At 41.9% G+C, this 25,583-nt stretch overlaps 1 protein-coding gene across 1 annotated transcript; it reads right to left on the reverse strand.

Annotated features, from left to right (window-relative positions):
- Positions 1-177: 177 nt before the first annotated feature.
- Positions 178-25,583, reverse strand: LOC117557520 (titin-like; the record flags this gene model as incomplete). Its single annotated transcript, XM_034233398.1, has 11 exons — positions 25,549-25,583; positions 23,738-24,013; positions 15,404-15,507; positions 14,740-14,943; positions 12,604-12,891; positions 11,215-11,297; positions 10,787-11,001; positions 5,165-5,240; positions 4,263-4,463; positions 1,923-2,570; positions 178-399 (listed from the first exon to the last, which is right to left on the reverse strand). Coding segments are annotated over exons 3-11 (2,028 nt in total), but the record flags the coding sequence as incomplete, so codon positions are not given.

Here is a 25,583-nt window from a genome sequence, read left to right on the forward strand (position 1 = left end):
GAAGTGCTAAGTCCTAATGGAGACAGGAAGTGGAAAGTGCCAATGGAGACAGGAAGTGTAGGTTAAGACAGAAGTGGATGGACAGGAAGTGGATGGACAGGAAGTGCAGGGTTTTCAATGAGGTGATGATTGAACTCCCAGGGGGTTAATTGAAGGCTGTGATTGGATCCCACCAACCTGTGGCTCCCAGTCTTCAAACTCCTCCTCACTAGGGCCCCCCGTCTGATATCTGGGGTTTCTGAAGGGGGGCGGCAGGGGCTCGGGGGGCACGCTCGCCCCCCTCCTGCGGGACGGGCTGGGAGACTTCACTGGTTTGATGATCCTTCGAGGGGAGAGGGGGGAGACAGGGGAGGAGAACTCTCTGTGCAGAGCCGCCATGGCCGAGCCCGCGATGGAGACCTGGCCGAGCCAATGAGAGGGAGGCATGAGAACGATAATGGCACGGTGAGAAAACGATAATGGTACGAAAACGATAATGGTACGGTGAGAAAACAATAATGGTACGGTGAGAAAACGATAATGGTACGGTGAGAAAACGGTGAGAAAACGATAATGGTACGGTGAGAAAACGATAATGGTACGGTGAGAAAACGATAATGGTACGGTGAGAAAACGATAATGGTACGGTACGAAAACGATAATGGTACGGTGAGAAAACGGTGAGAAAACGATAATGGTACGGTGAGAAAACGATAATGGTACGGTGAGAAAACGATAATGGTACGGTGAGAGAACGATAATGGTACGGTGAGAAAACGATAATGGTACGGTACGAAAACGATAATGGTACGGTGACAGAACGATAATGGTACGGTACGAAAACGATAATGGTACGGTGAGAAAACGATAATGGTACGGTGAGAAAACGATAATGGTACGGTACGAAAACGATAATGGTACGGTGAGAAAACGATAATGGTACGGTACGAAAACGATAATGGTACGGTGAGAAAATGATAATGGTACGGTGAGAAAACGATAATGGTACGGTACGAAAACGATAATGGTACGGTGAGAGAACGATAATGGTACGGTGAGAAAACGATAATGGTACGGTGAGAAAACGATAATGGTACGGTGAGAAAACGATAATGGTACGGTACGAAAACGATAATGGTACGGTGAGAAAACGATAATGGTACGGTACGAAAACGATAATGGTACGGTGAGAAAATGATAATGGTACGGTGAGAAAACGATAATGGTACGGTACGAAAACGATAATGGTACGGTGAGAGAACGATAATGGTACGGTGAGAAACGATAATGGTACGGTGAGAAAACGATAATGGTACGGTGAGAAAACGATAATGGTACGGTACGAAAACGATAATGGTACGGTGAGAGAACGATAATGGTACGGTGAGAAAACGATAATGGTACGGTGAGAAAACGATAATGGTACGGTGAGAAAACGATAATGGTACGGTGAGTTTATTTTGTATGTACTTGCTAGTCTTTGTTTTCAATTGCTCCTAAAATGTTGGCATTTTAGTAATTGGTTAATTGATAAAGTGTGTTTGTGAGGGTCGTGTGTTGTTGTTGTGCATCGTACAGCATGCTGTTTGTGAAGCCAGGAGAAGGGCAAGTATATGTTTGTATACTTCTTATAATTTGTTTATAATTGTTATTTGCTACTCAAATAAACCAGGTCTTAAAACACTTTGCTAATAGTAGCATCAAATATATTTCCTAATAAAAATCTGTTGCCTCGTTGTCTCATCGGAGCTGGATCCAGAAAGCAGGTTTTATTGTGTGCAGGTCTAGTGTTTGTAGAGATCCATAGAGGAAGGCAGTGATGAAACGTGATGTTCGTTTGTTTATGAAGGTCACAGTGAATCACACGCTGCACATTGTTTAGGTGTCGCTGTTAGAGTGAGATGAAGGGTTTTGAGGTGATGATGATGAAGGCCTCCTCTTACCTCCAGGCTCGCTTCAGGTTTAGGAACAGAGACTTTAGAAACTGTGAAGTGAGGAACCGGAGACGGTTCTGCAGAGATCTGGATCTGAGACGGGATCTGAGACGGGATTTGGATCTGAGACGGGATGTGGATCTGAGACGGGATCTGAGACGGGATCTGGATCTGAGACGGGATCTGGATCTGAGACGGGATCTGAGACGGGATTTGGATCTGAGACGGGATTTGGATCTGAGACGGGATGTGGATCTGAGACGGGATGTGGATCTGAGACGGGATCTGGATCTGAGACGGGATCTGAGACGGGATGTGGATCTGAGACGGGATCTGAGACGGGATCAGGATCTGAGACGGGATCTGGATCTGAGACGATTCTTCAGAGATCTGGATCTGAGAAACTGCTCTGACTTTTGTCTCCGTAGCTTCAGTAGAAAGACTTTTCACAACAACTTCCTGCTTCTCCTCCGTTGTTGTCTCCACTTCCTGTTGTTGTTGTTGTTGTTGTTGTTGTTGTTGTTGTTGTTGTTGTTGTTGTTTTATCTCCACCTCTACCTCTTCTTCTGCAGCTCCACTGACGGGCTGACGGACGCGAGCGAGGTCAACAGCGGCGACAACCGTGGCCACCGCCGTCGCTTTACCCCCCCCTTCCGCCTGGAGACAAAACACACAGCTCAGGACCTCCAGAGCAGCTGAAAACAGGCTTTAAATACACACCACAGAAGAAGAAACAGGACCTCCAGAGCAGCTGAAAACAGGCTTTAAATACACACCACAGAAGAAGAAACAGGACCTCCAGAGCAGCTGAAAACAGGCTTTAAATACACACCACAGAAGAAGAAACAGGACCTCCAGAGCAGCTGAAAACAGGCTTTAAATACACACCACAGAAGAAGAAACAGGACCTCCAGAGCAGCTGAAAACAGGCTTTAAATACACACCACAGAAGAAGAAACAGGACCTCCAGAGCAGCTGAAAACAGGCTTTAAATACACACCACAGAAGAAGAAACAGGTCCATGCATCGTGCATTTTTAATATAAATTATTTTTCATTTGATTTAGATTTTTTTAAATGTACACTGAACAAAAGTATAAACGCAACACTTTTGTTTTTGCTCCCATTTTTCATGAGATGAACTCAAAGATCTAAAACCTTTTCTATAAACACAAAATAACCATTTCTCTCAAATATTGTTCACAAATCTGAAAGATCTGTGATAGTGAGCACTTCTCCTTTGCCGAGATAATCCATCCCACCTCACAGGTGTGGCATATCAAGATGCTGATTAGACAGCATGATTATTGCACAGGTGTGCCTTAGGCTGGCCACAATAAAAGGCCACTCTGAAACATGCAGTTTTGCTTTATTGGGGGGGTCTGGGGGGGTCCGAAAACCAGTCAGTATCTGGTGTGAGGGGTAGGGGTAGGGTAATGTTGTGAATCGAGTGGCCTGTGTTCGTCGTCCATAACATACGCCTGCCCATACCATTACATTACATTTAGCTGACGCTTTTATCCAAAGCGACTTACAATGACCAATTACAGGGACATTCTCCCTGGAGTAACTAAGGACTAAGTGCCTTACTCAAGGGCACACTAGTGGTGGTGTTCCTGGCGGGATTTGAACTCACAACCTTCCGATCTTCAGCCCACCTCACTAACCATTAGACCACCACTATACCATAACCCCACCACCACTATGGGCCACTCAATTCACAACATTACCCTAATCCTACCCCTCACACCAGATACTGACTGGTTTTCGGACCCCCCCAGACCCCCCCAATAAAGCAAAACTGCACGTTTCAGAGTGGCCTTTTATTGTGGCCAGCCTAAGGCACACCTGTGCAATAATCATGCTGTCTAATCAGCATCTTGATATGCCACACCTGTGAGGTGGGATGGATTATCTCGGCAAAGGAGAAGTGATCACTATCACAGATCTTTCAGATTTGTGAACAATATTTGAGAGAAATGGTTATTTTGTGTATTTAGAAAATGTTTTAGATCTTTGAGTTCATCTCATGAAAAATGGGAGCAAAAACAAAAGTGTTGCGTTTATATTTTTGTTCAGTGTATGTATGAATACATTTATCAAATAAAAAAAGTAAAATAATAAGAAATAAAAAAATATTAACAATATGCATTTATTCCATTTGTTTATTTAAATGTATTAATACATGTTTTTAAATATATTTAATATTGTTTGAAGTGCTTGTGCTTGTGGAGTAGTTGCAAAAAAAATTGGGGAAAATAATTTCATCAATTCATAAAAATAAATATACGGACAAAAATCTATAAAAATGGTTCATAATTGTTGAATTAGTGGCAAAATGAATCCAAACCTCTTTGCTCTGCTCCATCATCATGGAGGAGCTGCTCTGCTCCATCATCATGGAGGAGCTGCTCTGCTCCATCATCATGGAGGAGCTGCTCTGCTCCATCATCATGTGGGAGGAGGAGGAGGTGCTGACGGAGGTGAAGCTGCTCTCAGCCTGCAGGCCGGAGTGCTTCCAGGGGGGGGGCACCTCCGCAGGGGAGGACAGCTGCAGGGGGGGGGGGGGGGGGGGGGGGGGGGGGGCGTTAGTTTCACTTTACAACACTAGGGTCCTAAAATAACACATTCCTGCAGAGAGACAGACAGCTGACTCTCTGGGCTTAGAAATGGACTGATCAGTGGAGGGTGTCGTTTCCTGTGTGTCCACAAGAGGGAGCGACCATGGATGTACATTCGTCTGTACTAGTATGGGTGTGTGTGCGTGTGTGTGCGTGTGAGTGTGTGTGTGCGTGTGTGCGTGTGAGTGTGTGTGTGCGTGTGTGTGTGTGTTATTGTAAGTGTAATCAGCTAAATGTACTTAAGGTATTAAATGTAAATGTGGCCGATGCAGAAAAATCTTAAATAAAATAAATACATAAAAAATCGAAATAATTCAAATAGAATAAACTTCTAAAAATTATTTTAAAAAACAAATAATAAATATAAAATAAGAGGTACTTTATTTACTCCCAATTTGTTGCAGCATAAAACAAAACAAGGTATTGCACATAATTAGAAATTAAAAGAGTAGAAATAAACAATTCTAAAATATAAACATCTTAAAATAGAAATAGAAATAAATCAGCATTAGAGAGCAAATATACAGATGACCGTTACGATAACAAATCTATAAACTGTCTGACAAATAAACAATAGCAGCAGGGCGTCTGCTGGACGTTAATGAGGATAAACGGAGATAAATGTCCTCACCTGTTTGCGGGATATGACGGGAGACTTCACAGGTCTGATGGAGGGGACAGAGACTCTGGAGGAGGGGGACACGGGTCTGCAGGACACAGGGAACAGAGACATTAAAGAACCACTGAGCAAAGAGAACCCAACTACCTGTACTTTCTACTTCTTACATGTTGAACTCAAATACCTGTACTTTCTACTTCTCACATGTTGAACCCAACTACCTGTACTTTCTACTTCTTACATGTTGAACTCAAATACCTGTACTTTCTACTTCTTACATGTTGAACTCAAATACCTGTACTTTCTACTTCTTACATGTTGAACACAAATACCTGTACTTTCTACTTCTTACATGTTGAACTCAAATACCTGTACTTTCTACTTCTTACATGTTGAACTCAAATACCTGTACTTTCTACTTCTTACATGTTGAACTCAAATACCTGTACTTTCTACTTCTTACATGTTGAACCCAAATATCTGTACTTTCTACTTCTCACATGTTGAACTCAAATACCTGTACTTTCTACTTCTCACATGTTGAACACAAATATCTGTACTTTCTACTTCTCACATGTTGAACACAAATATCTGTACTTTCTACTTCTTACATGTTGAACTCAAATACCTGTACTTTCTACTTCTTACATGTTGAACCCAAATACCTGTACTTTCTACTTCTTACATGTTGAACTCAAATACCTGTACTTTCTACTTCTCACATGTTGAACTCAAATACCTGAACTTTCTACTTCTTACATGTTGAACACAAATACCTGAACTTTCTACTTCTTACATGTTGAACTCAAATACCTGTACTTTCTACTTCTTCCATATTGAACTCAAATACCTATACTTTCTACTTCTTACATGTTGAACTCAAATACCTGTACTTTCTATTTCTTACACTTTGAACCCAAATACCTGTACTTTCTACTTCTTACATGTTGAACTCAAATACCTGAACTTTCTACTTCTTCCATATTGAACTCAAATACCTATACTTTCTACTTCTTACATGTTGAACTCAAATACCTGTACTTTCTATTTCTTACACTTTGAACCCAAATACCTGTACTTTCTACTTCTTACATGTTGAACTCAAATACCTGTACTTTCTACTTCTCACATGTTGAAATCAAATACCTGTACTTTCTACTTCTTACATGTTGAACTCAAATACCTGTACTTTCTACTTCTTACATTTTGAACACAAATACCTGTACTTTCTACTTCTTACATGTTGAACACAAATACCTGTACTTTCTACTTCTTACATGTTGAACTCAAATACCTGTACTTTCTACTTCTTACCACTTTGAACCCAAATACCTGTACTTTCTACTTCTTACATGTTGAACTCAAATACCTGTACTTTCTACTTCTTACATGTTGAACCCCAAATACCTGTACTTTCTACTTCTTACATGTTGAACACTACTACCTGTACTTTCTACTTCTTACATGTTGAACTCAAATACCTGTACTTTCTACTTCTCACATGTTGAACACAAATACCTGTACTTTCTACTTCTCACATGTTGAACCCAAATACCTGTACTTTCTACTTCTTACATGTTGAACTCAAATACCTGTACTTTCTACTTCTTACATGTTGAACCCAAATACCTGTACTTTCTACTTCTCACATGTTGAACTCAAATACCTGTACTTTCTACTTCTTACATGTTGAACTCAAATACCTGTACTTTCTACTTCTCACATGTTGAACTCAAATACCTGTACTTTCTACTTCTTACATGTTGAACTCAAATACCTGTACTTTCTACTTCTTACACTTTGAACCCAAATACCTGTACTTTCTACTTCTCACATGTTGAACCCAAATACCTGTACTTTCTACTTCTTACATGTTGAACTCAAATACCTGTACTTTCTACTTCTTACATGTTGAACTCAAATACCTGTACTTTCTACTTCTTACATGTTGAACCCAAATACCTGTACTTTCTACTTCTTACATGTTGAACTCAAATACCTGTACTTTCTACTTCTTACATGTTGAACTCAAATACCTGTACTTTCTACTTCTTACATGTTGAACCCAAATACCTGTACATTCTACTTCTTACATGTTGAACTCAAATACCTGTACATTCTACTTCTTACATGTTGAACTCAAATACCTGTACTTTCTACTTCTTACATGTTGAACTCAAATACCTGTACTTTCTACTTCTTACATGTTGAACCCAAATACCTGTACATTCTACTTCTTACATGTTGAACTCAAATAGCTGTACTTTCTACTTCTTACATGTTGAACTCAAATACCTGTACTTTCTACTTCTTACATGTTGAACTAAAATACCTGTACTTTCTACTTCTTACATGTTGAACTCAAATACCTGTACTTTCTACTTCTTACATGTTGAACTCAAATACCTGTACTTTCTACTTCTTACATGTTGAACTCAAATACCTGTACTTTCTACTTCTCACATGTTGAACACAAATACCTGTACTTTCTACTTCTTACATGTTGAACCCAAATACCTGTACTTTCTACTTCTTACATGTTGAACCCAAATACCTGTACTTTCTACTTCTTACATGTTGAACTCAAATACCTGTACTTTCTACTTCTTACACTTTGAACCCAAATACCTGTACTTTCTACTTCTCACATGTTGAACCCAAATACCTGTACTTTCTACTTCTTACATGTTGAACTCAAATACCTGTACTTTCTACTTCTTACATGTTGAACCCAAATACCTGTACTTTCTACTTCTTACATGTTGAACTCAAATACCTGTACTTTCTACTTCTTACATGTTGAACTCAAATACCTGTACTTTCTACTTCTTACATGTTGAACTCAAATACCTGTACTTTCTACTTCTTACATGTTGAACTCAAATACCTGTACTTTCTACTTCTTACACTTTAAACCCAAATACCTGTACTTTCTACTTCTTACATGTTGAACCCAAATACCTGTACTTTCTACTTCTTACATGTTGAACTCAAATACCTGTACTTTCTACTTCTTACACTTTGAACCCAAATACCTGTACTTTCTACTTCTCACATGTTGAACCCAAATACCTGTACTTTCTACTTCTTACATGTTGAACTCAAATACCTGTACTTTCTACTTCTTACATGTTGAACTCAAATACCTGTACTTTCTACTTCTCACATGTTGAACCCAAATACCTGTACTTTCTACTTCTACATGTTGAACCCAAATACCTGTACTTTCTACTTCTTACATGTTGAACACAAATACCTGTACTTTCTACTTCTTACATGTTGAACTCAAATACCTGTACTTTCTACTTCTTACATGTTGAAACCCAAATACCTGTACTTTCTACTTCTTACATTTGAACACCAAATACCTGTACTTTCTACTTCTTACATGTTGAACCCAAATACCTGTACTTTCTACTTCTTACATGTTGAACCCAAATACCTGTACTTTCTACTTCTTACATGTTGAACTCAAATACCTGTACTTTCTACTTCTTACATGTTGAACACAAATACCTGTACTTTCTACTTCTTACACTTTAAACCAAAATACCTGTACTTTCTACTTCTTACATGTTGAACCCAAATACCTGTACTTTCTACTTCTTACATGTTGAACTCAAATACCTGTACTTTCTACTTCTTACATGTTGAACACAAATACCTGTACTTTCTACTTCTTACATGTTGAACCCAAATACCTGTACTTTCTACTTCTTACATGTTGAACTCAAATACCTGTACTTTCTACTTCTTACATGTTGAACACAAATACCTGTACTTTCTACTTCTTACATGTTGAACAAAAATACCTGTACTTTCTACTTCTTACATGTTGAACTCAAATACCTGTACTTTCTACTTCTTACATGTTGAACTAAAATACCCGTACTTTCTACTTCTTACATGTTGAACTCAAATACCTGTACTTTCTACTTCTTACATGTTGAACTCAAATACCTGTACTTTCTACTTCTTACATGTTGAACTCAAATACCTGTACTTTCTACTTCTCACATGTTGAACACAAATACCTGTACTTTCTACTTCTTACATGTTGAACTCAAATACCTGTACTTTCTACTTCTCACAAGTTGAACCCAAATACCTGTACTTTCTACTTCTTACATGTTGAACCCAAATACCTGTACTTTCTACTTCTTACATGTGGAACTCAAATACCTGTACTTTCTACTTCTTACATGTTGAACTCAAATACCTGTACTTTCTACTTCTTACATGTTGAACTCAAATACCTGTACTTTCTACTTCTTACATGTTGAACTCAAATACCTGTACTTTCTACTTCTTACATGTTGAACTCAAATACCTGTACTTTCTACTTCTTACATGTTGAACTCAAATACCTGTACTTTCTACTTCTTACATGTTGAACTCAAATACCTGTACTTTCTACTTCTTACATGTTGAACTCAAATACCTGTACTTTCTACTTCTTACATGTTGAACACAAATACCTGTACTTTCTACTTCTTACATGTTGAACCCAAATACCTGTACTTTCTACTTCTTACATGTTGAACCCAAATACCTGTACTTTCTACTTATTACATGTTGAACACAAATACCTGTACTTTCTACTTATTACATGTTGAACACAAATACCTGTACTTTCTACTTCTTACATGTTGAACACAAATACCTGTACTTTCTACTTCTTACATGTTGAACTCAAATACCTGTACTTTCTACTTCTCACATGTTGAACTCAAATACCTGTACTTTCTACTTCTTACATGTTGAACTCAAATACCTGTACTTTCTACTTCTTACATGTTGAACACAAATACCTGTACTTTCTACTTCTCACATGTTGAACTCAAATACCTGTACTTTCTACTTCTTACATGTTGAACTCAAATACCTGTACTTTCTACTTCTTACATGTTGAACACAAATACCTGTACTTTCTACTTCTTACATGTTGAACTCAAATACCTGTACTTTCTACTTCTTACATGTTGAACTCAAATACCTGTACTTTCTACTTCTCACATGTTGAACCCAAATACCTGTACTTTCTACTTCTTACATGTTGAACCCAAATACCTGTACTTTCTACTTCTTACATGTTGAACTCAAATACCTGTACTTTCTACTTCTTACATGTTGAACTCAAATACCTGTACTTTCTACTTCTTACATGTTGAACTCAAATACCTGTACTTTCTACTTCTTACATGTTGAACTCAAATACCTGTACTTTCTACTTCTTACATGTTGAACTCAAATACCTGTACTTTCTACTTCTTACATGTTGAACTCAAATACCTGTACTTTCTACTTCTTACATGTTGAACACAAATACCTGTACTTTCTACTTCTTACATGTTGAACACAAATACTACTTCTACCTGAGTACAGGATGTGTGTACTTCTACCTGAGTAAAGGATGTGTGTACTTCTACTTGAGTAAAGGATGTGTGTACTTCTACTTGAGTAAAGGATGTGTGTACTTCTACTTGAGTAAAGGATGTGTGTACTTCTACTTGAGTACAGGATGTGTGTACTTCTACCTGAGTACAGGGTGTGTGTACGTTTGCCATCTCTGGTGATAAGTAATATAAGTTTAAGTACATAAAGTATATTTAGTAATAAGTGTGTTTGTGTCACCTGACGGGGGCGGGCTGTGGGCCCTTCACGTGACGGACAGGTGAAGGAGACTGCTGCCGGCCCCCCCCCACCTTAGAGACGTAGGACTGAGGGGAGCGGGAGGTGGGCTTGGGGGGAACCCTCGGGGGGGTTTTGTGAGACAGATGCTGGGTCATCATTCCTGATTCCACATGCATCTCCATCATGGAGGAGGACTGGAAGCTGGCCTCCATCTTCTGCAGAGAAACAGGGACAGCTTGAGTGGATCATTATTATAACATGTGTTACAGGGGGATACTGAACTGAGGACGGGTCTGCAGATCCACTTATTAAGGAATACTTTGGGGTATAACATGTTAGAAAATATTGAAAAACGTCTGTTCCAGTTCCTCTAAATCCAAGGGGATTACTTGGGGAGTGGTTCTGATGTCAGGTATGTTCTCTCTCACCCTCTGCACGGTGCTTTGGGAGGAGGCGGCCATCTGAGACGTCACGATCGTCTTGGTTTTCTTCACCGGCACGACTTCCTCACCTGCAGCGGGAAACAGAGAAACACTTTCATTAGATTTCTGATGCAGGGGAAGTCGACACAGGTCAGAAACATAGCTGGTTATCTTCGAACGAAAACACAAAGTTTTAAATTAAAGGAAGTCAACTTTTATTTTGTCGATAAAATTCGGAAATGCACAATTTATAGAAATGGTTGGTAATAAATATATAAACTTGTATTTGAATCAAGGCTAACAGTGTCCCTGCTTCATGTCTTTATGCTAAGCTAGGCTAACAGTGTCCCTGCTTCATGTCTTTATGCTAAGCTAGGCTACTGTTAGAGTTTCCACCTGCTTTCCATCTTTATGCTAAGCTAGGCTAACCATTTTCTCCTGCTTCCCATATTTATGCTAAGCTAGGCTAACAGTTTCCCCCTGTGGTGTCTTTGTTATGCTAGGCTAACCTTTCCCCCTGCTTCCCGTCTTTATGCTAAGCTAGTTTAACCTTTCCCCCTATTTCCCATCCTTATGCTAAAATAGGCTAACCTTTCCCCTTGCTTCATGTCTTTATGCTAAGCTAGTCTAACCTTTCCCCTTGCTTCATGTCTTTATGCTAAGCTAGTCTAACCTTTCCCCTTGCTTCATGTCTTTATGCTAAGCTAGTCTAACCTTTCCCCCTGCTTCATGTCTTTATGCTAAGCTAGTCTAACCTTTCCCCCTGCTTCATGTCTTTATGCTAAGCTAGTCTAACCTTTCCCCCTGCTTCATGTCTTTATGCTAAGCTAGTCTAACCTTTCCCCCTGCTTCATTTCTTTATGCTAGCTAGTCTAACCTTTCCCCCCTGGCTTCATGTCTTTATGCTAAGCTAGTCTAACCTTTCCCCCGCTTCATGTCTTTATGCTAAGCTAGTCTAACCTTTCCCCCTGCTTCATGTCTTTATGCTAAGCTAGTCTAACCTTTCCCCCTGCTTCATGTCTTTATGCTAAGCTAGTCTAACCTTTCCCCCTGCTTCATGTCTTTATGCTAAGCTAGTCTAACCTTTCCCCCCTGCTTCATGTCTTTATGCTAAGCTAGTCTAACCTTTCCCCCTGCTTCATGTCTTTATGCTAAGCTAGTCTAACCTTTCCCCCTGCTTCATGTCTTTATGCTAAGCTAGTCTAACCTTTCCCCCTGCTTCATGTCTTTATGCTAAGCTAGGCTAACCTTTCCCCCTGCTTCCCGTCTTTATGCTACAATAGGCTAATGATGTCCTGGGTGCTCAGAGATCAAACTAAAACACCAGGTACTGTATATCTATAGATCTACAGTTCTCTACATGTCTGTGTCCTGTTGCCGGGCCAACTCCCTCACCTTGCACCAGCAGCTCGCAGGTGGAGGTTGCTCTTCCGCTGCTGTTGGTGGCGGTGGCAGAATAGTTCCCAGAATCCTCAGGGAAGGCCTCAGCGATCAGCAGGCTGTGCATCTCGCCCTCCGTCAGGATCCTGAAGTCTGGCGAGCTCTGGATCTCCGCCCCCTCCCTGAAGAACCTCACCTGGGGGAGGGGGATACCTGAGACTCTGACGTCCAGCCTCACCTGGCTGCCCTGGAGCACCGTGGAGCTCTGGAGGCGGAGCAGGAAGCTGGGAGGGGCTGTCTCCGCTGGGGGGGGGGGATATCATTAATTAAACTGGGGCTCCAATCACTGCACCATCAAGCATCACTTCCTGCCATGCCAGGACTCAGACACTGGGACCAGTTGGGGGAGACAGGTCTCAAGATGCCACGTGTTTCAAAAAGTGTGAGCACCAAACAAGAGTCAGACCAGATGCTCAGGACTTCTGCTACTTCAACCCAAAGAGGTCCACAGGACCGTTATTTGACATATAGAGATCTCACACATCGGTCTGGAACACACTGCAGAGCGAAGCAGTTGATCTGTGACTGAGCGTGCTCCCGTTAAGGAAAGCTATGCCGCCGCAGCAGCTGCTTCTATATCTGTTTTATCACAGGGTGAAGAGCCAGCTCTCAGCGAGGACACATTTAGACTGACGCTCACCAACACAATGCATAACTTCACTTCATGTCTCTGCGTGGCTCTGTGGTTGGTTGATGTCTTTTGTGTGACCTTTGGGTCTCTGTGTCGCTGTTTTGTGTCTTTGGGGTTTTATTTGTTGTCTTTCCTCCTCGTATGTTCCTTTCTTGTGTCTTTAAGGTCTTGTTTTTGTGTCTCTGATGTTGTGTCATGTCTCTCTGTGGTCAATTCCTGTCTGTTTGCAGTCATGTTGTGTCTCTTTGTAGTGATTGTGTGTGTCTTTGAGGTTGTTATGTGTCTCTTTCTGGTCCTTATTTGGCTCTAAGTCATCGTTTCCTGTCTCTCTGAGGTTCTTTTGGATCGTTAATGTCTTGTTAAGTGTCTCCCTGCAGTAGCTTCCTGCCTCTCTGTAGTAGCTTCCTGCCTCTCTGTAGTAGCTTCCTGCCTCTCTGTAGTAGCTTCCTGCCTCTCTGCAGTAGCTTCCTGCCTCTCTGCAGTAGCTTCCTGCCTCTCTGCAGCAGCTTCCTGCCTCTCTGCAGCAGCTTCCTGCCTCTCTGCAGTAGCTTCCTGCCTCTCTGCAGTAGCTTCCTGCCTCTCTGTAGTAGCTTCCTGCCTCTCTGCAGTAGCTTCCTGCCTCTCTGCAGTAGCTTCCTGCCTCTCTGCAGTAGCTTCCTGCCTCTCTGCAGTAGCTTCCTGCCTCTCTGTAGTAGCTTCCTGCCTCTCTGCAGCAGCTTCCTGCCTCTCTGTAGTAGCTTCCTGCCTCTCTGTAGTAGCTTCCTGCCTCTCTGCAGTAGCTTCCTGCCTCTCTGCAGCAGCTTCCTGCCTCTCTGTAGTAGCTTCCTGCCTCTCTGCAGCAGCTTCCTGCCTCTCTGCAGCAGCTTCCTGCCTCTCTGCAGTAGCTTCCTGCCTCTCTGCAGTAGCTTCCTGCCTCTCTGCAGTAGCTTCCTGCCTCTCTGCAGTAGCTTCCTGCCTCTCTGCAGTAGCTTCCTGCCTCTCTGTAGTAGCTTCCTGCCTCTCTGCAGTAGCTTCCTGCCTCTCTGCAGCAGCTTCCTGCCTCTCTGCAGTAGCGTCCTGCCTCTCTGCAGTAGCTTCCTGCCTCTCTGTAGTAGCTTCCTGCCTCTCTGCAGCAGCTTCCTGCCTCTCTGCAGTAGCTTCCTGCCTCTCTGCAGTAGCTTCCTGCCTCTCTGTAGTAGCTTCCTGCCTCTCTGTAGTAGCTTCCTGCCTCTCTGTAGTAGCTTCCTGCCTCTCTGCAGTAGCTTCCTGCCTCTCTACAGTAGCTTCCTGCCTCTCTGTAGTAGCTTCTTGCCTCTCTGTAGTAGCTTCCTGCCTCTCTGTAGTAGCTTCCTGCCTCTCTACAGTAGCTTCCTGCCTCTCTGCAGTAGCTTCCTGCCTCTCTACAGTAGCTTCCTGCCTCTCTGCAGTAGCTTCCTGCCTCTCTGCAGTAGCTTCCTGCCTCTCAGGGGATCCAGCCTCACCTGTGACGAGTAGTTCTGCGGTGCTGGTGGCCTGTCCGGCTCCGTTGGTCGCTCTGACGGAGAACCTCCCACTGTGTGCGGCGGTCACAGCAGGGATCCTCAGAACAGCACGGCCATCGCTGAACGAGATCTGAATGCCGGGCAGAACGGCGGAGGAGAGAACCTGGCCATCACGAAACCAGCTCACCTCAGGAACAGGAGAACCTGCAGAGAACCACAACCAGGTCACATAATGCATCACTGCTACAGGACATCGTTAGCTTAGCTTAGCACAAACACTGAAACGGTAGGGAACTGCTAATATATCAAAATAAAAAAAGGATGAATAAACGTTTCAGCTTGTGTATCCAAATAGAAACCTGCTATATCGTATCGTAAGCGTATTGGTCAACGATTTTGAAATGAAAGCTAACACTAGCTAGCATGAAATCTGAATTATGACTCAAGTCTTTTTCCCAGATGTTTGGAAAGCCCTCAGGGAGCAGCGCTACAGGCGGTGAACGTGTGATATCTCTGTGTTGCTTCTGATGTAAAGCGTCTTTCAGCATTAGGAAAAGCGCTATAAAAATCCAATGTGTTGTTATTATGATGATGACGATGATGATGATGACGATGATGATGATGATGATGATGATGATGATGATGATATGTGAAGGTTCCTCACCGCTGACTTGAGCCTGGAACGTCGCGGCACTACCCTCTAGTGCCACGACGCTCTGCAGCGGCTGCAGGAACGTCGGCGCCTGTGTTGACATGTTGGTCGGCACCCTGCAGGAAAACAAACAAACAAACAAACAAACAAACAAACGGTCAGAGGGAAGTAGAAACAAGAACTCTGCACATTTACTCAGATCAGAAACAAACATCAAACAACCAATGTAGCTTCATACTGGCTTTAAACCTCATTTAATACACCTATATAATAATAACACAATTATTAAAAGGATTGTTTTCTTCAATTTGTATTGTTTAATTTTAAAATAGGGCAACAGTGACAACAATCAATTAAATGGTGTTCTGATAATAATACATGCAGTATTAGCTATTTATAACATATCTATTGCTGTACATCACACGAGCCAATTGAAAAGCCACACGAGCAAATTAAATGTATATATTTTTAAACAATTCTAGTAAATGTTTTTTGCAGTACACAAAAACGAACACAGGGGGAGCTCTTTGACTTAACACTGCGAACAGGAGCATGCTGGGACATAAACAAATCACCATTATACAGAGTTTACTTTGTGATGCTGATCAAATGAAACAAGTCAAACTACATCTCTGTAAATCCAACATGAACGACTTCAAACCAGCTTCCTTTCCAAACAGAGCAACGCGATGTTTACGCCCAATAACAGACTGCTCTCACCGGCACCTCCCCACGATCAAACAGGTACAAAGAATACATGACATCAAAGCTTCACGACACAGATGAAGATAAGCAGAGCATTCATTATGAACATATTCGTCCCCTTGTTTAACACCTACATTACCCACAATGCAACTCCACCTCCAGGAGTCATTCACCAATACAAGCTCTATACAAACTTCTTCCACACTAACTCTCCATGATAGTACATGAAACGCACTTAAATATATGTCTATAAATCCATGATATCAGGCGGGACAGGACGTCTCTGAGAACTGGACTTTATAGGAAATAAACTGAACGCGATGGGAAGCTAATATTATTATATATTCAGCACCAAACAAGAAGTAAAGACTGTTTTCAGTTTGGTGAACAAGGGAATATTTCCTCTTTATCTGCTTGTAGTGCTTTACAATTCAAATAAATAAAAAGTATTATTATTATCTTCTATACCTGAGAGTAACACCTGCGTCACTTCCGGGCAAACAACGCTGTCATCTGAACGGCGATCGAGCCTGAAGCCACAGAGCTGCTTTGTTCTTAGAGGAAGTCCAGAAACACTGAACTCTGGATGTGTTCTAATGTTTGAGGAGCAATAAACGACAGCAGCTTTTTGGCATGATACAACTATTATGTTCCGCCTCGCTCACGAGAGTAACAGCTGGCGACATTACAGCCTCGCCTACTGATTTTAATGTAACCATATATCGAGCCCGATCGTCGTTTCCAATGATTGAATGTAATTGTTTGCCTGACTGGCCGTCGTCACCGGGCTCTTTGAAGATCCACACGTCCACGGTTTTCAAAAATGTCTGACGGATTGGCAAAAACTTCAGAATGTGTATTAACAGCCGTTCAGATGACAGCGTTGTTTTCCCACAAAAGTGGGCGGGGCCGTAATTGTTGCCCGGAAGTGACGCAGGTGTTACTCTCATCTATTGGACTTAAACTGGGAAAGCTCCACCAACAGTGAACAGTAATATCTCTGACGTGCAGAAACACTGTCTGTTAATATAAAACTGTGAGCAATAAACGCTTTTTCTTTTAATATATTTATAATCTGTAAACAGTACCATCTTATTCTATACTTTAAAACATCCTACTTGTGTTTGTACCATGGTGAACTTATCTGTGTTTATGATTCATAACGTCTGCAGACTTGTTATTATAATATCTAAGTCTCTCTACTCTGAACTCTTGCTGCCGTAGATTCCCAGTTCGGGACCAATTAAGACATTCTGATTATCAACAACCTGTTGGTTTACGGATTGATGGTTTGGTTAATCCCATTGGTTCAACGTAACAAGAAAAGTGTCTTTAAAATATCCAAAGATGTTCAATTTAATGAAAATGAGATCTTTTCGAGGTAGATCTTTATCTCACAGATCTAGAACAGCCTCACAAGTCAGACAACGGTTTCATTCAAGTCATATCTTTTGAGTTTTGGGAGTTAATGCAGGTCAGGTTGTGAAGCCCTTTGGATACATGTGTATATCAATACCATAACTATTTCCTTTTAAGCCTCATTTCATGTTATTTTCACGGGGTTGTAATCCTTTGGGGCAATTCATGCTAACATTAGATAGCAAGAAATACTAATATTGATTTTTCTCTAGAGCTTTTATCAATGTTGGTCGGATTTAGCAGATTTGTTCATTACATCTCATTACATTGCATTTAGCTGAAGCTTTTATCCAGAGAGACGTACAATAAGTGCGTTCGACCAACAAGACACAACCTTGAAGAAAACAGAATCATAAAGTACATCAGGTTTCATAGAGCCAAACATTTCAAGTGCTACTCAACTGGCTTTAGGTAAGCCAGTCCTTTATTAGTATAGAAGTGCTTTTTTAATAGTTCTATCGCTCGAAGTGGAGTCGAAAGATCAAGTCATATTTGATGTTAACGCTGCCCTCTCATTGGGATCCAATCCTTACTGAAATGGTTTGAACATAAGGCCGTGATAAACCAGGTCAGCAGCTCTAATCAAGATGTGGGTAGTAACTGTACTTTAATGCTGCTGACCGACTGAACTGGGAATAAGACCTTGTTGGGTAGAAACTGTGGTCTTGACCATTTGTCAGGATCTGCAGACCCCCTGCTGTGAGGGGAAACAGCTGATCTGCAGACCCCCTGCTGTGAGGGGAAACAGCTGATCTGCTGACAGACACACCATCAGGTCTGTTGGGCGGGGCTCCACAGGGTCTGATGACCCCCCCTGAGCTCAGGGCAGATTAAACACCTGTTTAACCCTGGAGGGGGGGGTCACTTATAGGCTGCTTTAAGCTGGGGCCTACAGTCCGCACTGGGTGTATTAGCTGGAGCTTTGTGCTAAGTCTGTCCTCTGGAAACAACACGAGCAAGTTCAACTGTAAGACAGCGAAAAGCCACATGCTCTCTGTTGAAACGGACACAAGACAATCTGATCTGTTCAAATACAAACTAACTTTGTTCCATAAAAACAACAAATACTAACTTTTGTCTTTAAAAAAACTTTGTTTGGTAAAAAATAACAATTCTTCTAAACCAACCATAAAACAAAACCTGTCCTTTAGAAACGACATCATGTCATCCCAAGAGACAGAAGAGACAGACAGGAAGTGGACAAACCAAAGCATGTCAAACGTATGGTCTGATTCCCCCTGATGAACTGGTTGAGTCCGGTTTGAACCATTTGGCCTCGACTGCATTTGATTGGCCAGGTCCATCAAAACATCACCATTATTTTGGTCAAAAATTCAGAATCAGCACATATTTTTATAATCGTTGGAAACAACATTTATAACTTCTGACGCAGTTTCTATTTTGAGATGTTTACATTTTAGAATTGTTTATTTCTACTCTTTGCATTTCTACTTATGTGCAATGCCTTGCTGCTGACACCTTAGTGAAGGATGCTCCAGTGTTTCCTTTTCTAATGGAGCTAAAAAAGGAAGCAGATTTTCTCCACAAGAATCCACAAGTTCCTATCATTGTTTTTACCTAAATAAATGTTATATACACACACGTATATTTATACACACACATAATTAGATGAATGATCTTGTTATGCTTCGTGGAGCTGTAGCGTGTCTTTGTAGTGCAAGTTACTCATAGCCTTCTACAAACACACAGCAGGTGAAGAGAAGACATGCTAACGTGCTAACGTATTCTGGGTTATTAGCAAGTCCAGATGATGCTCTGAAGTTAGCTGGAGATAATGTAACGATGCGTTTTAGGTGAAGTGAGCACTGCTCCAGAATGCCTTTTAAAAAATGGTTTCTAAAAGCCGCATTGCGTTGAGGAAGCGTTTTAGGAATGGAGTTTATTTGGTGGTAGTGAGGGTTATATGAGCGCCATCTTTATCCCGTTCGTCCAATAAGAGACCTTTCCTAATGACCATCCTTTCCAAGCAATTATCACCATCTCCAAGCAGCTGGTTAGCTCTGGTTGTATTTCATTAGCTCTGGTTGTATTTCATTAGCTCTGGTTGTATTTCATTAGCTCTGGTTGTATTTCATTAGCTCTGGTTGTATTTCATTAGCTCTGGTTGTATTTCGTTAGCTCTGGTTGTATTTCATTAGCTCTGGTTGTATTTCATTAGCTCTGGTTGTATTTCATTAGCTCTGGTTGTATTTCATTAGCTCTGGTTGTATTTCGTTAGCTCTGGTTGTATTTCGTTAGCTCTGGTTGTATTTCATTAGCTCTGGTTGTATTTCATTTCATTAGCTCTGGTTGTATTTCGTTAGCTCTGGTTGTATTTCATTAGCTCTGGTTGTATTTCGTTAGCTCTGGTTGTATTTCATTAGCTCTGGTTGTATTTCGTTAGCTCTGGTTGTATTTCGTTAGCTCTGGTTGTATTTCATTAGCTCTGGTTGTATTTCATTAGCTCTGTATATAGTGAGTTCCTGTCACCTGTTGAACCAGCTGAACCTACATCCTGGGTATCAGAGGAAGTAAAACCCTCTGAGGTGTGAGCATCCTGCAGAGACTCAAACCCTCTGAGGTGTGAGCGTCCTGCAGAGACTCAAACCCTCTGAGGTGTGAGCGTCCTGCAGAGACTCAAACCCTCTGAGATGTGAGCGTCCTGCAGAGACTCAAACCCTCTGAGGTGTGAGCGTCCTGCAGAGACTCAAACCCTCTGAGGTGTGAGCGTCCTGCAGAGACTCAAACCCTCTGAGGTGTGAGCGTCCTGCAGAGACTCAAACCCTCTGAGGTGTGAGCGTCCTGCAGAGACTCAAACCCTCTGAGGTGTGAGCGTCCTGCAGAGACTCAAACCCTCTGAGGTGTGAGCGTCCTGCAGAGACTCAAACCCTCTGAGGTGTGAGCGTCCTGCAGAGACTCAAACCCTCTGAGGTGTGAGCGTCCTGCAGAGACTCAAACCCTCTGAGGTGTGAGCGTCCTGCAGAGACTCAAACCCTCTGAGGTGTGAGCGTCCTGCAGAGACTCAAACCCTCTGAGGTGTGAGCGTCCTGCAGAGACTCAAACCCTCTGAGGTGTGAGCGTCCTGCCTGAGGGGGGACTCAAACCCTCTGAGGTGTGAGCGTCCTGCAGAGACTCAAACCCTCTGAGGTGTGAGCGTCCTGCAGAGACTCAAACCCTCTGAGGTGTGAGCGTCCTGCAGAGACTCAAACCCTCTTCAGCTGAAATTAAACTGACTTTTGGAAGAATGAACAAAGTGCTTCATTCCAACATCCATCTTTAGCTCTCTCCAGAAAGTAATCACTAATAATAATGTAGGGAAGGAAACTGTGTTGGTAGGTTATACATCTCATATTGATAATAGGCATTTCTTTCATTGAGTTTTTTTAAGGATAGTTTCGAGGGGTTTTAAGGTGGAAATGCCTTCACCTGTGCAGGTAGAACCGAACCCTAACCTTACATGATATAATGACCTGTTAGTGAGCTCAGTAATTAACCCCAACAGGTCAGGTGATGCTAAAGTTTGAGTGAGTAAATAAGTCAATTAAAAGCAGGTCAAAAAACTCAACTAAAATGATGTTTTTAAAGAGTTTTGATGAAGGTCCATTACGGGGATTTTAAATGAATATTTAGCACTTCATAACGACAGAAAGCTCAAACAGTCCAGAAACAGCACGACATGTTCTTAAATTCAACAGCAGACGACATTTAAACAGTGTTTAAGTCACATTTCTGATCATCCCCATGTCTGATTGGATCCACCTCTCAGTGTCATTTGAAAAGATGAGAAACTCAGAGTTCACAGGATGGTTAAAGTTTCAGAGCACAGGATTCATCTGCAGCCGTTAAATCTGTGAGTCCCTGAACGCCTCATCACACCAATGTGGTTATAATCTGCAGCCGTTAAATCTGTGAGTCCCTGAACGCCTCATCACACCAATGTGGTTATAATCTGCAGCCGTTAAATCTGTGAGTCCCTGAACGCCTCATCACACCAATGTGGTTATAATCTGCAGCCGTTAAATCTGTGAGTCCCTGAACGCCTCATCACACCGACCTGGTTATAATCTGCAGCCGTTAAATCTGTGAGTCCCTGAACGCCTCATCACACCGACCTGGTTATAATCTGCAGCCGTTAAATCTGTGAGTCCCTGAACGCCTCATCACACCGACCTGGTTATAATCTGCAGCCGTTAAATATGTGAGTCCTTGAACGCCTCACCACACCGACCTGGTTATAATCTGCAGCCGTTAAATCTGTGAGTCCCTGAACGCCTCATCACACCGACCTGGTTATAATCTGCAGCCGTTAAATCTGTGAGTCCCTGAACGCCTCATCACACCGACCTGGTTATAATCTGCAGCCGTTAAATCTGTGAGTCCCTGAACGCCTCACCACACCGACCTGGTTATAATCTGCAGCCGTTAAATCTGTGAGTCCCTGAACGCCTCATCACACCGACCTGGTTATAATCTGCAGGAGTTAAATATGTGAGTCCTTGAACGCCTCACCACACCGACCTGGTTATAATCTGCAGCCGTTAAATCTGTGAGTCCCTGAACGCCTCATCACACCGACCTGGTTATAATCTGCAGGAGTTAAATATGTGAGTCCTTGAACGCCTCACCACACTGACCTGGTTATAATCTGCAGCCGTTAAATCTGTGAGTCCCTGAACGCCTCATCACACCGACCTGGTTATAATCTGCAGCCGTTAAATCTGTGAGTCCCTGAACGCCTCATCACACCGACCTGGTTATAATCTGCAGGAGTTAAATCTGTGAGTCCCTGAACGCCTCACCACACCGACCTGGTTATAATCTGCAGCCGTTAAATCTGTGAGTCCCTGAACGCCTCATCACACCGACCTGGTTATAATCTGCAGGAGTTAAATCTGTGAGTCCCTGAACGCCTCACCACACCGACCTGGTTATAATCTGCAGCCGTTAAATCTGTGAGTCCCTGAACGCCTCATCACACCGATCTGGTTACAGCTAAATGTGATCTGATGACTCCACCGCCTGAACACATCACAGTTTATTAATACTGCGTTATTAAAAATATATCACAGGGTGAGGATTCACTCAAGTTTAACGTCCTTTTACTTATATATTTCAATGTTTGAATGCTTTGTAGATTATGAATAATATATTCTAAACTAGAAAATATGTAATTTTCTTATTCAATGAACCAGATCAGTGTAAATAGAGTAGTTATAAATAGGATATCTAATAATACTCAGCATTGTCAGTACTTTGAATGGCCTTAAAGTACTTGGTACCCTTCTCTTGGTTTGAGGGTTTTACTTTTAGACTTTGTGGTTCTTCTGTGTTCCTGTCTCTCTCTTAGTTTCCAAATGATATGTATGTTTGCTCGTGGTTCGAGATGCACTCCCACCTCTCCTTTTGAGCTTTCCTTATGTACATTTGAATGCATGGAAACATTGAATAATGTCATGAGCAGATTTCATGGTAAATGTGTGTTTCTCAGTTTAACAATGTGTTGCCTCCCTGGCTGTATCTGTTATCTATCACCACAGTAACTCTGCTGGTCCACATGAAGGAAAGGCCTTACATTAAGAACCATTAACACCATGTTTCATAAAGGCATTTACATTCTGCACAGACCGTGTCCATTGGATGCTTTTGAAAGGAGACTTTATTAGGAGACTGAAAGCAATGAGCCGTTAAATGGAAAGATGAATAAATGACTTTATATCAACTGCTTAAAATCTAGATCGGGAAACTCTCGAAAAGTAACTTCAGACTAAATGAAAGCATCAAACTCATCACACATTTCAGTTTGCACTTTATAAACCAGCGTAACAGTATAAACCCCAACGACAGGCCAACAGCTGTTCAAGCCCCTCCAAAATAAAAGCTTCAGTGAAGAATCCCCCCTGTCTGACACTTCCTGGGGGGGGGGGTGATCTAACACAGGACACCAAACTCTAAAAATAACACCCGCCCCCCCCCCCAACCACACCTCAGTTTGATTGACAGCCAGCATGTGGCAGCAGGAGAACTGATAGCCCTGCTGCTGATTCCCTTAAAAAGCCATCAGAGGAGCCGATGCTATCAGCGGCTATTCTGGGACGTCCCGTTATACCCTTCAGCTGGAGCCCAATGGAGACCCCTGAAGTCCTCAACGCGTCTGCAAGGGCTCCTAAATGTGTGTGAGAGGAACTCTGGAGGACTTTTTAAAAAAAAAAAAATCTCACTTACTTGTCTGCACAAGGATGCCTGGGGGGCCCGGCGGGGGGGCTGCTCTTCAGGAAGCAACACTCTCTTTATCCAGAAAATGTAGTTTCACACAATCCGAAAGGGAGAACGGTTGAGCCGTGAAGACGCCCGGTTACTAAAGACAGCAGTTCTACCAGCCGAGGCGTCCAGGCTGGGAACGCTGACTCTGCTCAGGCCGGGCAGCGGGGGGCCGGGGGCTTTATAGCGCAGTGACATCACAGCGGGCGGGGCCTCCCATTGGTCAGCCTGCTGCAGGGACTCATGGGAGAACAGGGGGACGGTTTTTGCAACTCATCACACAGCGTATACATAATGCCACATTTACCGTTATAAAACCAGCATGTTATTCATTCATGTCCCTTGTTTAGCTGGCTGGGTCAAACTGGGATGCAAAAGGGTTGTATGAATATATTACAGCGTGTGTGAGTCCAACATTAAGACATTTGACTTTCTCTCAGCAAAGCTTAAACGTTGTACGTTAACCACTGAACCCTGACTACAGTTTTAGAACATTTTAAGCACTTTCAAAACAAAAGATTGTCATAAAGTAAAATGTAGAAAAGAGGATGTTCATTCAGAGACATTAAAGCTAAGTGTTAACCAGAGGTTTAAAGCAACTAAGTACATGTATTCAAGTATTATGCACTTAAGTACTTTTTTGACATATTTGTACTTTACTTTTTTGACATATTTGTATTTCTTCATACTTCTACTGCACTACATGAGTACAACTTTAAAATAAATATGAAAAATAACATAAAAGTGATCATTTAAATAATGATAGCTTCAATACTTTTGTTAAAAAAACGTTTTGAGCACTAATTAAGATTTTAACTGAGAGAATATTAACACAAGTATGGGAACATTAATTAATACAACCCACATCAGTGTCCCTAATATGCAGAGTGAACTATTGTCGAGGTTTGATGGATTAAAATATTATAAAGACAGAAAAGTGAAGATAAATAATGTATTTACCGTTTCCGTTATGCAGGTGAACCTAACCTCATTGAAAGACTTTTAAAATATGAATTATATTTGAATGGAGAAAGAGATTGCTTACAGTGTCATTGAGTCCACAGACAGAGGGTCAATAGAGGGCTCTCGGTGTAAAACACGACATTAATAACATGTCTCTGCTCTGTGTTTAACCTCTTCCATCCTCCCTAGCAACAGTCATTCATTAGCTTAGCATCAGTCTGTTATCATAACAACCTCTGAACTGTCAAGATTGACCAATCAGAATCGAGTATTCAACTACGTGTAATAAGTAACTTTAATGTATATTTATTATAAGGATAGTTTTCAAACGTTTTTCTTAATAAAAGATATACAAGGCGTTTTACTTTATCTAAATGGAGCTAAAGAAACATGTGTACTTTAACCACTAATCCCTGACTACGGGTTTAGTCGTAGCAACAGTCATTATTTAGCTTAGCATCGGTCTGTTATCAAGTATTAACGAAGCCCTTTCCCGGGTCCAGCTTCCAGCCTGCTCACCTGCCAGAGAGCTGTAGGATCCGGAACATATCCTCCTCACATGTGGAATATAATGTTTGATTCTTCCCAAACGTGTCCCCATCGACAGCTCCGTGAAAAATATATATGTTTAGAGATTAAACTCTTCATCCATTACAACCGTTACTTTAGCCATTAGCTGCTCTACCTGTTGATCCGTTTCAGTTTCAGCCATCTACCCATCACTCTGAGAGCTCGTGAAGTTAGAAAATAACATTGACGGATCAATAAGTCAAACACAAAGCGATCTGAAAACACGAACGATGTCTCCTCACCTCCACAGCAAAGGAGACAAGGAGATAGGGACCGT

This window comes from Gymnodraco acuticeps, unplaced genomic scaffold (genome assembly GCF_902827175.1).
Source record: "Gymnodraco acuticeps unplaced genomic scaffold, fGymAcu1.1, whole genome shotgun sequence".
NCBI lineage: Eukaryota > Metazoa > Chordata > Actinopteri > Perciformes > Bathydraconidae > Gymnodraco > Gymnodraco acuticeps.